Below are 15,541 nucleotides of genomic sequence, written 5' to 3'. Positions count from 1 at the left end.
TTTAAAGAAGACATGAGTCTGTTTCACTCATAGTTTTTTCTCTACTCACTCCGTGTGCTGCCGTACATACGAGCTGCTTCTGGTCTGTCGCCATCAAAATAAAATATAAGATGACGGGAAAAACACGGTGAAGAGGATTCGTCTCCCTCAGCGGCAGCACCACCGAACCAGCAGCTGTGTTCATGTGTCAAATTCAACTCTTCTCATGATTTAAAAGTCACTTAAGCAGATTTTCGTGACGCAGCAGATAAACAACACGGGGAGCTAATTACATTATCACAACAAGCGGTAAAGTCGCCCCAAGGACGGAGATGTTTCATGTCACCTGGCGTTGGATGTATTTCACGCTATAAAAACTCTGACGTGTCGCTTGATCACCGGCAGTCAACAGGATTCATCTCCTGCGGGGTCATAAATGTCTGCAGCAAGTTTCAGGGCAATTCAACAAAAAGTTCTCAACGTATTTCATCCTGAAGCGACAGATTAACGCACGTCCGTCTCACCTGGTTGTTGAGGAAGGACTCGGCCTGTTTGACGTCTCGCAGGAAAAGGTGAAAGATGTGGGCCTGGACCAGGACCTCTCTCCGGCTCTCCCACATCTCCAGCAGCTTGTTCCAGCCCACGTCCAGCTTCTGCAGCCACTGCTGCAGGGCGGCCTGAGGGAGAGGAGCCTCCTCCGACTCCAGCAGCTCGTTCATGGCCTGCAGACGCTCGTAGTCCTCCTCGTACCTGCACGGACACATGCCGGTTACTCTCTGCACACCTGATGAGCTGTTAAGACATGCTGGGAGGAGGGGGAATAAAAGCTTTTACCGTCCAATCTCCTCCTTGAGAGCGGCGTGTTTGTTGATGAGCCTCTCGGCCTCCTCCAGGTCGTTGGGGAGCTGGTCGGAGGCGGCGGCCGTCTGAGTCTGAACCAGCCAGGTGAGGAACGAGTCCAGGTCCTGGGGAGACAACAGGACGTCTTCACTGCAGAAGTTTGTGCAGATTGAACAGTTTGCTGATAGAAAAGCAACATAATGAAAAGCGTTCTGTCACATATAACAGCCCCATTTGCTTTATTTATGTATATTTATATACACACAAAGTCTAAACATTTCTTGAACACATTTTGTTTTTTATTGAAACTGGTACAAAACACATTTCTCTGCACATTGTACCGTGTACAAATGTGACAAATAAAGCTTGAATCTTGAACGTGTGCAGAAAAGCGAACTAGAAGGTCATGTGTTCCAGGTTATTTGCTTTTCTGTCTCCTTAGTTAGCTAACTAGCAGAGTATTTACTTCCTACAACCATTTTTCAACCCACTTTCTCAATCTTTGTTGTTTCAGCAAACATAAAACCAGCCTTGCCTGATTAGATGCTGTAATTTTTTCTTGAATTCTTATAGTAATCTCTTGAGAAGTTGAACTTTTATGACCTAAATAACTTTAAAAATTGGCAAAAACTCTCTCTGACTGTTAACAGACTTCACAGACACGAAGATGTATGAAACAAACTACTGAGCCAAACCTTCGTAAACATGCACAAGAGTAATTTCAGATTTGATTAAAGTAGGTCATAAAGCTAAGTCTTAAACAACACGTCCACTGCAGTGCATTGGACCAGAACATGCTGCTTCTTCACGGAGTTGCTGATCGATAATACTGATCAGAGATTTAACAGTTTTTGTTTCTTTTTCTTACAATTTGCAAATTATTCTTTGTCTTTTTGGAGCTGTTGTAACGGTGAACTTTCCCCACTGTGGGATCAATAAAGTTTATCTTTATTTAAATCACTATTTTTGGATTTTACTCTTTGTGCCAAATCACAAACAGGCTGTCGCATCCCGTTTTTATCCTCCGGTACCTGTATGAAGCTCTGCAGCCTGCTCGCCACCATCAGCGAGTCCTCACATCCCTGCAGGGTCCGTTTCAGCTCCTCCCACTCCACGCTGATGCCGTCGAACGGCACCAGGATCTCTATGGCTCGGCCCGTGTGAGCGGTGGCCAGATGCTCCGCCTCTTCCTACAGAAAAACGGAGTAAGAAGGTTTTTGTTCCGTTGAAGCCTGACACGCTAAACGTCTCCCCTAAACGTCACGCCTCCCCACCTGCAGATGCAGCAGTTTGGGCTCCAGGACCGACAGAGCTCCCTCCATGGTGGAGAGGCGTCTCTGCAGCGCCAGGACTCCTCCCAGGTCGCTGCCCACGTACTGGGTGGCGTCGATGGCTTTCCTCTTGTCCTGGATCTGGGACTTGATCTCTGCGCACTCCAGCAGGTAGTTCTGGAGGCGCAGCATCGAGTCCAGCTGGTCCTTCTTCTGCTCCACCAGCTCCACGATGCTGTTCCACCTGAAACAGGGCGACAGACAGGAAGTTAAAATGTGTCACGTAAGATGACTTTAATTCTGCAGTCACTTAATAAACTCTCCAAAACTCATTTCTGGATGTGGAAGCTACATATTGAGATTTTTTTTCCCCCATGAAACTAATCCCTGTTTGGGGTACTATTATTATTATTATTATTATTATTATTATTATAAATCTCTCACCGCAGAAGTGTAGAAAAAGTCTCGTGTAACCAGTGATCTGTCTGTATTTCCATCACTTGCAGCCAAACACTTTGACTTTTCATGTATTAATATCTTTGTACGCATCACAAATCTTATTACCAACCTTAATAAAGATTAGCAGATTTTTTTTTATTTTTTATTTTTTACACATTTTGAAAATGAAAAATTGAATTTAGAAATTCTTCTACACATTTATAAATCTCCCAACGGACACACAGGCTGAGATACAGACACACACCTCTTCATGCACATTTACAGTTTAGCCACCATAATACCCCCATAAATCACTTCCTGTCTTAAGCTGTCCTGGATGCAACTCTGCTGCTTCCTCTTGAACGTGCAGAGTCCCTGCCTCAACCCAACGCTCGAGCACACCAGCTCACCTGCGACTCCGCTAAAAGTGCTCGACGGCAAATTGTAATATCTGCTGCACATGTTGGACCTGGAAACTGCTTCTAAAAACAAATAATGGTATTAAAGCCATGCATGGCCACGTCGTTAACGGCTTGTGATGCCTCTTCTTGCATTTGAAAAGCGGGTTTTTGAAAGGAAAAACTTTTGATTAATTCATTTTTCTCTGCTCATATGACAACAAGGTTTTAGGGATGCACGATATATCGGCGACCACATCGGTATCGGCCGATATTAGTGCTTTTTCCCAGATATCGGTATCGGTCTGATGAACTAATTTAGCCGATGATTGTCTGACATCAGCGCCTTCGTCTCTACGTTTGATATCGCTGCTGTTTCACAGATGTTTTACTTAAATGGTCCTGGACTTAAATATGTTAAAATATCTTTAAATATGTTTTATTTTTGTAATAAAAAAGACTATGTGGTCTAATTTGGGCTTCTTTTGAGTAGTTTTCACGTTCTCACACTTACACTCATTCTTCGATGTGAACAAAAATTGAATATCAGTAATGTCGGTTATCGGCGATATCAGAAATCTTGATGTCGGTATCGGCCAGAAATTTTAATATCGTGCATCACTACAAGGTTTGACGAAGCACAAACTGTAGGACCGCCAGGCTTTGATTCCAGCGGCTCTCTTCAACATGCATCGAGTGTGAAACAACCCAGCTGATGGACTCAACCACCGCTCATGTTTCCTCTAATGTGAAGTAAAACGGTCACACGGAGCGCTCGGTAACACCACACTGATGGTGCGACGCTTTTTCATTTCAGATTTCCTCCACATTAAACCTGAGAGGAGAAACTGCGTCATTTTTATTTATGTATTTATTTTTTTTAAAAACAGGCTGAACTCGTGGTTCCGATGACCTGACGTGACCTGACAGGAGCTGCTCCGATCGCCGTTTCAGCCCAGACCCTCGTCTGCTCGCCATATCGTCATACAATATGTTCTCCTCAATCTGCTCCAGACCTCGATGCGCAACCAAGCAGCCAAGAAAACACACACACACACACACACACACACACACACACACACACAGATCCTGTAATGAGGTAATGGCAGCAGAGCCACTAGGAGGCAGACAGAGAACTCAGCAGGCGGCAGGAAAACAGCTCGGAGACACTGAGCTGCAAAACTTATAGCCAGATACACAGAATCAATCAAAAATCTTATTTATAACGAGATCATAAAGTAATAATGTTGTAGTTACAAGCACATGTCTTAAAATTAGAGCAACTGTTGCTGTTTACGGCTAAGCTCAGTGACTTCTGTCATTTTGTTAAATGTCGCTGTCGTTTATTTTGTTGACTCTTGTTTGAGACTTTCATGATTTTAAATTGAGAAATAGGAGCAGCAGATGTAAAGATCATTAGCGGATAAAGTCTGGAGGTTACATAGCAACGAGTGAAGAGGAGCTAACTGGGAACATCCTCCATTTCTGTTGCATGAAAGCTGCTGCATCTAATAACCCCGGTAGAGTGTGTCGTATTCACATCAAACGCCAGCGAAGGTTTGAATTAAATTTTTAATGACTAACACCAGAGAAGGCGAGTGTTTTTATTTTCGCGTGTTTGTTTGTAGTTTCGGGTCTCGGCTGCCTCGTCTTGACGGAGGAAGCGGCACAGATGGTCGCCCCGAGACCGACGCCGTGCGCCAAGGTCACAAGACTCCCGGACCACTCGGCCACCGTGGACTCTGCTGCCAGACGTCAGAGCGGTCAATGAACATAGCCGAGAACCAATCAGGGAGCGGCGACGCGGTCAGACGTTAGTGCCAATACGCAGACACACTTAGAGATGCATGCTGCCGTTTTACATTTACACCTGATGTCTTACCGAGGCAGCGACTGACGGGACACGAGGCCCCATTTCAGGTTGCAAACAAAGAAAATTTGGGAAAATATTGCGTATAAATTCCTCCAAATGATCAGACAATGCTGCAGAATTTAACTCCTGTGGGTTTTCTCTTCTATTTCTGTGGGTTACTGTCAGTTCACAAGCTGCTCCTCACAAACATGCGCACAAAGTTAATTTCTGGAAATGTGTGTGAAGAATATTTAGACTTTAGACTTTAAGATCAGCCAAATCGTAGAGACAAAGACAAAGCACATGAGGATTTAAATAATATTATGTTGTATATCTGCATAAGGCTGATATTTCAAGTTGGGCACCATCATGCGGTGCTTCAGTATTAACAGCGGTAGTTCGTTAAAACTGAGATATTCGTTCATTTTAAGACAATTTATTGCTGCACTGGAGCTGCTTTTTTTATTCTACTTAATCTCATTTAATCCAACTCTCGAGTGTGTTTTAAGATGTTGCAAGAAGTTTGATTTATGATACTCTGCAGCCGCACCACCAAAAAATCTATTTATCGGTTTCTTCTTAGCGCACTTCCAACAATAGTGCAGATCCTGTTGGACTAAACGCAGAACAACATCATCACAGCAACGCAGAAAAGAGAGAACCCATTAGAACCAAATGAGGAAATGGCACACGACCACATCGTGAGCACGCCGGATCCAGTTACAGCCTATGACATATTTGCTTCACAGGAGCATCGTCTCAAATCAATGTGCAGCATCAGCACTGCATTCTACTACCAAGCTGTGTGTGGGGAGATGCACGACGAGCTAAAGCTCAGATTCAAGGCAGAAGGATAATTCAAGCTTTAGTCAAAGTGCAGAACAAGTGCTTTCGTGTTATTCTGGTACGTCGTTGAGCTGCATCTAGAAGCAGGACACTTGTGGTTCAGCGTCTGTGTGTCTACTAAAGTAAGGGCGTCAGTATTGTTTCAGTACCTGGAGTTGAGGTGGTCCTGACAGCCCCTGACCTCGGTAGAAGATGGATGACCTCCATCCAGGAGCTGCTGGACAATCTGATTAACGTCCAGGATCCTCCCCATCAGGCTGTTCATCTCCTGGTCCAGGCTCTCGAACCTACAACACCGAGGACACGCGGCCCGTTAAAAGGGTTGCAGACGTTGTAGTCGGATCTCCTCCCCTGCTCTCCTCTGCCTCCTCCTCCTCACCTGTGCGCCACCACCTCCACGTCCTCCAGCTTCTCGGGAACCTCCATCTTGTCCAGCCACTGCTCCTTCTCGTCGATCCACAGCTCGCAGGCGTTGACCTCGCTGAACATGCGGTAGACGGCGAGGGCGTCGTGAAGCCACTGCTGCCTGAGGACGGCCACCTCGGCCACCTCCGTGTACAGCTGCTCCACCTCCCCCATCCTCACCTGCACCTCCTGCAGAGCGAACAGAGGAGACGCACAAAGTCAGAAAGACAAACAGAACACAGTATCGACCCCCTGCAGGTATCTTCTACTTTTGCACGCGTTGCAAATGCTTCAGATCATCAAACTAATTTTAATGAGACAAAGATAACCCAAGAAAACACTAATGAAGATTTTATTATTTTCTTGTCCAGCCCCATCTTGCTCTATGTACCAATCTACCACATGACCAAATTCATTTGGGCCTAACTTCACCAGCCACAACCATGATGAGCACTGCCGGGCTTGTTGAATCCAAACATCAACCTTTCTGGTGTTGTGAAGTCAGCTAAAAGGTCACATGATGCCACGTTCTACAGAGATTCAAGAACAGATGCAAAGTCGTCGACATTTATCAGAAAGGGTTAGAAAGCCGATGCTGAGGCTCTGGGACTCCAAAATAAGAGCCATTATCTACAAATAGAGAAAACATGGAACAGCGGTGAAGCTTCCCAGGAGGCCGGCCGACCAAAGTTTCTCCAAGAGCGCCTCGACATCTCATCCAGGAGGTCCCAGAAGAACTGAAGGCGTCACTGCTCAAAGATGGCATCAATGGGAGAGTTGCAAATCACTCGTGACCAAAAGGAACATAAAAGGTTCATCTGACAAAATATCTGGATGAGCCCCCAGTGGACTGATGAGTCAAAGGAGGAACTCTCTGGTCCTGTTACATCGGGCGTAAAGCTAATCATGAAGATCATGATGCCAGCAGCGAAACATGGAGGTGGTGGTGGGATGGTCTGAGGACCTGGAGCCGTGAATTCTGCTCTCGATCAGAAAATCCTCCTGGAGAATATCCCCCCAGCAGGTCATGACCTAAAGCTCAAGCACCTCAAAGTTAGGGTGTTGGAGTGGTCGACTTAAAGTCCAGACTTCAATCCAAGACCTTAAAACGGGCAGCTCATGCTCCAAAACCATCTTACGTGGCTTAATTCAAACAATTCTGCAGAGACGAGTGGACCAAAGATCTAAAAGACTGATAACAAGCTATCGTAAACATAAACTGCTATCGGCCCACTGATGTTATCGGCCTGATATTGGTATAAAAATGTAATATCTGTCAATATCGTTATCGGGGTTGTTGTTTTTTTTTGCCTACAATGAAAACCGATAAAATAACGCCTGGACTTCGCTGTCATTTATCGGCGCGCAAATGATGACGACATCAAACTGCGTCGTGGAGCGCGCAAACAAGTGTGGCTGCAGTAAGAAACATATATCGGTATCGGTTGATGTCGTAATCCGACATTGAGAGTTGGACAATATCAGCAAAAAAGCCAATATCGGACATCCCTACATTTAACTGTAGTTGTTGCTGCTTAAGCTCAACCAGTTACTAGCATTCGGGTGGGAATTACTTTTTCACAGAGGTGATACAGGTTTTCTATTATTCATCATTTAAAAACTGCATGTAATGTGTGTAATCTCTGTCTAACGTTAAATAAATATCAGTTTGAGAAATATGCAAAAACAGACGACATCTGCAGGGGTGAATACTTTATCACAGTTCAAGCTGAACATCCTTCCACTCTTAGGCTGCTAAACTTCTACCCACCTCCTGATCGCGGTACCGCAGAGGCAGCGCCACCATGTGTTTGCGCAGCGCCACCACGTGCAGCCGGTGCTTGTCGACGGCCTCGCTGACCCCGCGGTGCTTCTTCAGCAGGGACTGGGTGGAGTACTCGTCGTGGCCGAAGTCCTCGCTGGACACCAGGCGGTAGGCGTCCTGCAGCCAGGCCACCAGGTCGTCCGTCTCCGTGGAGAACTGGAAGAAGTTGAGCGCCTCCTGCAGGTGACCGAGACGCTGCGCCGCCTGGTCCTCCAGCCTCTTCCACTCGGCCTTCACGTCCATGATGTGCTCCTGGATCCCGGCGGTGCCGAAGCTCTTCTCGCTCAGGATCTGCTTCCCTCGCTTCATGGTGTTCTGGAGGAAGAGGGTGGACGAAACTTTAATGTTAACCGTTTTAAAGTGTGGTACATTTTAAAACATAAAACAGACACGTTACTTATTAAATCTGACTTTATCCTTTCAATTAATTTGCTCCTGTGAAGATTCTTAGTTCTTCTAGTCGACATCGTCTCCAACACCAATTGTAAAATGAACACAAATGCATCAAAATACAGTGTAATATGCTTCTGAGGATGGTTCAGGGTTCTTCAACACACACACAGACAAACAACCTGATATTTGAAATCTGAATATTTGAATTTTTTGTGCAGTTGTAAACACCACACTAGAGTTATTCCAACACTCGTCAGGAGATTTGTTAAAAAGGGACGTTTTATATGTTTTAAATTGTCAAGAAGGTGTGTTCATGCTGCAGAATAAGTTACACAATGCAAAAAAATATGTGTATTTTCAAGGACACATGATTCGAAATGTTTCTATTTAAATGCTTAAATGCAGAACTAATGAACTGCACATGTTCCTGACTGGCTGATAGCTTCTTCCTGCGTCTTCAGTGATGATCAACTGGCATTCTTCATGATATTATTACATACATGCGGTGATTCAAATAAATAAAATATGAAAGCAAAGAGTTTAAAAATATCAATTAAAATATAAAAAACATTTGAATTCTGACTGTTAACTCAGTCCGATTCTACTCAAAACCTCACAGTAAACAGGTAGACATATATTTCCGACAAAAAGCTGCATTTGCACGAGTCAAAAACTATTTTATTGAGAAAAGAAAAGTATTTTTTCATGTAAGCAAGCTCGAAAATCATCCATAAAAGCTAATGCGTGAATCCGCTGAGGTACATGAAGTTCAGAACAGAGACTCCCGGTTCTGTAAATGTTCCAGGTGCAGATAAAACACAAACACACCTGCAGCAGCGACCGGTGAGCCAGCAGTTCTCCAGCCAGAGTCTTGTGTTTCTGCAGTAGCCTCAGCACACTGCTCAGGTCCTTCCCGTAACCCTGAGCTCCCAGGATGGCGCTCTTCTCTCGGATCCAGGCCCCCGACTCCTCCAGCTCCTGACGGGGCGACAAGCGGGAGAACGAGATTTCAAGTTATAAAAGATTTTTTTTTAAAAAGAAGAAGATGCACAGGTTTGGTGAAACAAATTCTAAAAGGGAATAGTAGCAAATAGTAGAAAAAAAGAGGTAAAATAGGTAAAAAAGTTCTGAACAGAGCGGTCCTCCCCTGTAATCCCTAAAGTCTAACACTGATCCCAGTCTGTTCCTGAGAATCTCCCAAAAATCTGAAGATAAATGAGCGACATTCATAAGTTTTGCTAAACAATTTCAACAGAAATCCAAGAGATATGAGACATATCATGGAGAGATGTGGACTGCACCAAAGAAAAATGTGTTTTTTATGATTAAAATGTTGGAATCCTCATTGTTCTTCAAAAGACTTATGGGTACGTCCATAAAAACAAGAGCTGCTAATCAGATCACAATCTTTACATGTTCTACTGTTCTATTCTACACTATTTACCAGAGAAATCATTGGGTTATTAATAATTATTGCAGTACACATATGCTGTAAAACACACACAAAAAAAACTCTCAGGTGTGCAGCAACCAGCCCAAGTTTATTATAATGTGTGATTTGTTATTTCTCCATTAGACACTTTGGCAGAATCTCTCTGACTCTAATCAGCTTCCTTACTCATCACCTCATGGCGATGTGTTAAACTTTGCTAAAACCTGACAAAGCCATACACACTGGAGCTCAATAAGTGGCTTAATGTTTAAATTTAGAGACATTTAACAACCACTTGTCTGGTCTGACTTTTTAAGAGAGACATGTTCAAAGTTGCAACGGGGAAATTTAAACGATAAATTAAACTGAAACAGGTAAATATCTAAGAGGTGGGTTACACTGGAGCACAACTAGTTTCTGCATTGTGCTGTCCAACTTTGCAAAAAAAGGCAAAAGTGTCTTTTGGGAAGCAGTTTTACTTAAGTTTTCCTATAACTTAAGCACCCCATCGGACATTTGAAGCATCCAACAAGCACCCCAGATGAAGAACACCGACCCCGTAACTCGTCGGGACAAGTTAAAGCTACATAATCGACTTCTCGGTCCATCCTACCTGGAAAAACGCCCACAGCTGTCTTGACTCCTCCAGCTCAGCGCGTCTCTTAGCCGCTAGCTGTTTCAGCTCCTCCAGACAGGACGACACGTGGTTGACACGGTTACAGATCACCTGTGGGTCACATGGTTGGTAACCTGGGAGACAAAAAAAAAATACAGGTTGTTGATTAAAAAAAAAGACCCGATAAATAAAGCACGACTCTGAGCCTAACATCAAACATTTGGCTGATACGTACCAATGTTCCTCTGAAGACCAGACAACAGAATGCTTCCATTACATCTAATACACCCTGAAAGCCTTGAAACGTGGTTAAGACTCCTGATATCACATCAAGCTCGCCGCAGATAAAACAAAACGCTTTCCCCGTGCTACATTAATACACAAACACGTACCCTCTATCGTGGTGAACTTGAGCGCAGCGGTGTTGAGCGTCTCGACTCTCTCGGCCTGCACGCCGATGTCGGCCTCCTGCAGGCTGTGTTTCTGCAGCAGGTCGTCCACCTCCAAAAGATGCTTCCCAAAGTCCTTTGACAGCAGCTGGGCCTGATGGAGGGGTGGAAGGGGGAAGGAGGGCGACAGAAAATCAAAAACATGTCGTTTCTGTTCTGTCTCTTTCTACTTCCACTCTTTTCTCCTACTTCCATTTTCACTCTTGCAGACTCCACATCTATCGGTCTCTACGCTTACTTAGAGTCATGGACAAAAGTTTACATACTTTATGTCATGGCACTCCTGAGTTTCCAATAACTCCTATAAGTCCAAATTATCTAAGATGGAATTATTGAGCGTGGTCAAAAAAGTACATACAGCAACTTGAAATATCAGATTTGGTGATATAGAGAAAGCTGTGTTAGTCTAATTTTCTTAGTGGCTTCTTAACTTCCTGTGAGTCACTACCATCAACTACAGCTGCTGACTCCTCTATGACAATTTACATGGGGCCTATTTGATCCACTCATTAGACTCAGCCACAAACACAACAAATGGGAACACCTAAGGAGGTCAGCACAGATCTGTCAAAGCAAATCACTGACTTGAACAAGTTAGAAAGTCTCATGGAACCATGTCAAAGCATCTACAGATTCATAAATGTAAGTATGAATCCCCTGCGACTGGTCAGGATGGTCAAGAGTCAACCGAGAATCACCAAAAAGCAGGTCTGCAAGGAATTAGGCGCTGCAAGAACACAGCTGCTAACTGAGAGGCTGCCAAGAAGAAGGAAGCTGTTCCTCCAGAAACAGCACCTTCCAGCTAAATGGTAAATGGTCACTTATATAGCGCTTTTATCCAAAGCGCTTTACAATGTTCCTCATTCACACAAACATTCATATACCAATGGCGACAGAGCTGCCATGCAAGGTGCTACCTGCCATTGGGAGCAACTTTGGATTCAGTGTCTTGCCCAAGGACACTTTGACTGTGAAGGGGCGGGGATCAAACCGCCAACCTTGCGATTGGAGGACAACCCGCTCTACCACCTGAACCACAGCCGCCCAGCTCCACTGAAGTTTGCTCCTGGTCACATGGACAAAGAAAAGGACCTTCTGGAGGAAAGTTCTGTGGTCAGATGAAACAAAAACGGAGCTATTTGATGGAGTGAAGATGAGGCCTTTAACACCAAGAACACCAAACCTACCATCAAGCATGGCGGTGGCAGCACCATGCCCTGGGGCTGGTGCTTCAAACAAAGTAAATAGAATAAGCAGGAATACTTTCACATTCTTCAGGAAAATAACCTAAAATCATCAGTCAGAAGGTTGGATCTGGGATGCAAGTGGATGTTCCAACAAGACAATGATCCCAAACCCACGTCAAAGTGGAAAAGAAATGTTTAAATCAGGTTAGAACTAAGGTTTTAGACTGGTCCCCCTAAAATCCTGCCTTAAACAGTCAACAGATTTAGCTTAATTGCACCCAATCTGTGAAGACAATTGGTCAAAGACACAACCAGAAGCTATAGACGGCAATCAAAAGTTCCTAACTGAGGTGAAAATGGAAAAAGGACATTTAAGTATTAGAATTGCTGTATGTATATTTTTGACCCGTCAGATTTCCAGAAGATCTGCAATGAATTTATGAAAGAATTGGACTCAGTGATTCCATCACTGACAAACAAGTGTTGCAGGAGTCACTGGAAACTCAAGACTGCCATTTTCTCCAGTACCTGTGTGTCCTCCATCCAGTCGATCATGTACACCATGTCCTGGAAAGTCTTCTGCAGACACAGGTTCTTCTCCAGCCGAGTCCTCCTCCCGGCCACCAGCTCCTTCAGCAGACTCCACTGGCCCAGAATGTTCTCCTTGCGCGCTGAGATGCGTCGGATGTCGTAGTATCCTTCCGCCTCCATCTCCGCCGCGAGCTCCACAACCACGCCGATCCGCTCTTCGTAGGAGGCGATGTCCGCCTCGATGGCCTCGTGCTTCTTCATCGCTGCCTCGACCGCTGGTAGGTCGTAGCCGAAATTGTCCTGTAGGGAGAAAGACGGTAACCGATTTTCATACATTTTAGTTTACATAAACATTTTAGCAAGATTTAAAAGGAACTGAAACCAGAAAAACCCAAACATTGATTCCAAGCAGTCAAAGATGAAGTATGTATATATTGTGACTGCATGAAGTTAGATGAGCTGAAGTACACAGTCGAACATTTGTCCCTCCGATATCCCTACCTGCGATACGAGTCTTTGATTCTCGTTGAGCCAGGCTTGCCTCATGGTGGTTTTGTGGTCGAAGCGCTGAGCCAACAGCTCGAGCTTCTCCTGACGAATCAGCTCCTTCCGCAGAGCCACGCCCCTCTCATGCTCCGCCTTCTCCAGCCTCTCCCAGGCCTACGCAGCAACAAAAAAGAAGTTTAACAGCAACAATGCAGCTTATAAACAAAATTCTCGTAGTTTAATCGTAGCAGCTGGACTTGCTTGAGTTCCTTGAAGACGTTTCACCTCTCATCCAAAAGGCTTCATCAGTTCTGACTGACTGGTTGGGAGTTAATAACCCCTTTAGGATATCAGTATGTGGAACTCCCAACCAGTCAGTCAGAAGTGATGAAGCCTCTTGGATGAGAGGTGGAACGTCTTCAAGGAACTCAAGCCTTAAGTCCAGTTGCTACGATTAAACTACGAGAATAACGGTGACCTGGAGGACTGAGACTCTTCACAGACAACTTAAATACAAGATTAAAACACTGCAGAAGGAGAGCCACACAGACCTTGTTAATGTCTGAGATGAGCTTCCCGTCATGAGGCACATAGGGTTTCTGGTTATTGGCTCTGAGTTTGCTTTGGATGGTGAAGAGGAGGACCTCGAGATTCCCCTTTTCCTGAAACCTGAGCGAGGAACAAGAAGCTTTCATCAGTTTTCAGAGCACTAGAAGTTCTTTCAACCTTGTTTGAAGAAAACCAGGAAGCCACTGAGGTCGAAGGAAACACTCTGCAGTCACGCAGCCGATCAGGAACCAGGACCTGGATGAAGGACGTGGAAACAGCGTGAATGTTTGCTGACAGGCAGGGCCGAGGACTCTGCGTAAAAGGTGACTTCTTCCTCCGTCTGTTAGTCCAGTGTCCAGTATCGTGGCCATTAATCACTCACCAAGAGGCCACTGTACATCACCTGAACTTCTAATCGGTGTGGCGACATTTTCTGAGAATTTATCTGCACTGAGCCACAACATTAAAAGCAGGAACGTGTCAAGTGACCGACTTCACTGGCATCTTGTCACGCACCACCCACTGAAACATGGCCATAAATGCACCTTAAAACTCGAGGAACACGACCAAGAGCCCAAAATGTTGACTCCTTAGATCTCAGCCTGATTCCTGGACGCTGTTCAGGCAGCATGAGGAGGACGTACACGGCATTAGGTGGTTTTAATGATGTGGCTTATTAGTTTAAATTTTAAGTTTGCACAGCTGCTCTGATGCCAATTTTGTTGGAAGAATTTACATATCCTGCGACGTCTGTCAGCATTATCAGGACAAACTCATACATCCCATCGCAATTCATCAACCAACTTTCTGCTCAACCGTCTCTGATTTGCCAGAAAATTAAAACACGGATATTTAGAAACACATTTGTGAAGTTGTAGCTTGGTATGCTAAATGCTTTCTGAGATCCACTGCAATAATGTAGATCAATACGTAGATATTAGATGAAATAATCCCAGATGATGGGTGAGCTGAAGTATGAATAAAGTTTGAAGTCCTGTCCTCTTTACAAAATAAAAAACTATCACACAGAAGTCAACTCGTGATATTTTCTGAACCACATGTAGCCGCATGTCACAATAAGACAAAACTAAACATGTAGAATCCTGTTGAATATGGAATAAAACAAACAGGAAGCTATGCTCATTGAAATTTCACAACGGATTGAGCAGGTTTGAGAAAAACAAAAATACTGACAGAGTTCTGGAGTTTCAAAATAGTTCTCTACATATAAGAACAAACAAATATCCTGACTTTTGAGCGCTTGACTTTTGCAATGTCTGTGTATGTCTTCACAAAGGTTTACTTTTTTAAAATTATTCGACTCAACCACAATCGCAGACGATCTGATCTATTTGTCAAACATGACGGACGCTGAATTAACGCCGTGATGAGAAGTAACTGTGAAAATCACTGACAGTCCCTGAGATACCGCGACTCAGATTTGAACGTGCTGCTTGTCACATCGACGTAAAATTTCACAGATACAATTTTAGATATTCATAATGTACGATTTAAAAATAAATAAAGTTTCCAACAAATCAGAAATAGTCGAGCAGAAGCCTCCTGGAGATTTGGATGAACTTCTTGTGTTTCAGCGTTCTCTTTGGAGACGTGATAAACTGAAACTGCACCGTCATCTTTTGGAAATGATAAAAATCTGTTAACGACATCATGACGCTACGAGCAACACATCTGCAAACAACTTGCGGGTCCTCGACCGCCTGTACGATGCGCCTCTGTGGATTTGTAGAATCAGAATGACAACATGTGTGTGTGCATGTTGGATAAGTCATAAGTCAACTGCCGGCCGCTTGGACTGGAAACAAACACTTGACTCCTCCGGAGGCCGTCGACTAGACTTTAATGAGACGCATCGTGTGGTTTGTGTGTTTGATCACGAGTGAAGCGCTGCGCCGCCTCTGATCCTGATGATGCCGGACTAAACGCTCCGGGCTCAGACGCTGTGTTTCAGTGAGTTTCGTACGCGGAAAAGACGCGTTCGACGTCCACGGCTTCCTGTTCAGCTCCTCATAAAACCTGATAA

At 44.5% G+C, this 15,541-nt stretch overlaps 1 protein-coding gene across 1 annotated transcript in view; it reads right to left on the bottom strand.

Annotated features, from left to right (window-relative positions):
• Positions 1 to 15,541, bottom strand: part of sptbn4b (spectrin, beta, non-erythrocytic 4b) — an 86,543-nt gene that overhangs the window by 61,134 nt on the left and 9,868 nt on the right. Inside the window, exons 6-19 of the mRNA XM_008291105.1 lie at positions 13,896 to 13,947; positions 13,500 to 13,617; positions 12,964 to 13,122; positions 12,460 to 12,762; positions 10,688 to 10,838; positions 10,293 to 10,429; positions 9,076 to 9,225; positions 7,801 to 8,169; positions 6,004 to 6,218; positions 5,774 to 5,911; positions 2,094 to 2,334; positions 1,851 to 2,009; positions 814 to 944; positions 504 to 729 (exon numbers count right to left, since the gene is read on the bottom strand). Of these exons, the coding sequence (XP_008289327.1) occupies positions 504 to 729; positions 814 to 944; positions 1,851 to 2,009; positions 2,094 to 2,334; positions 5,774 to 5,911; positions 6,004 to 6,218; positions 7,801 to 8,169; positions 9,076 to 9,225; positions 10,293 to 10,429; positions 10,688 to 10,838; positions 12,460 to 12,762; positions 12,964 to 13,122; positions 13,500 to 13,617; positions 13,896 to 13,947 (2,549 nt within the window). The remainder of the gene's footprint in view (positions 1 to 503; positions 730 to 813; positions 945 to 1,850; positions 2,010 to 2,093; positions 2,335 to 5,773; positions 5,912 to 6,003; positions 6,219 to 7,800; positions 8,170 to 9,075; positions 9,226 to 10,292; positions 10,430 to 10,687; positions 10,839 to 12,459; positions 12,763 to 12,963; positions 13,123 to 13,499; positions 13,618 to 13,895; positions 13,948 to 15,541) is intronic.

This window comes from Stegastes partitus, unplaced genomic scaffold (genome assembly GCF_000690725.1).
Source record: "Stegastes partitus isolate 25-593 unplaced genomic scaffold, Stegastes_partitus-1.0.2 Scaffold717, whole genome shotgun sequence".
Classification (NCBI taxonomy): domain Eukaryota; kingdom Metazoa; phylum Chordata; class Actinopteri; family Pomacentridae; genus Stegastes; species Stegastes partitus.
Note: the sequence above shows the minus strand (reverse complement) of the source record. Positions and strands in the feature narration are given on the sequence as shown.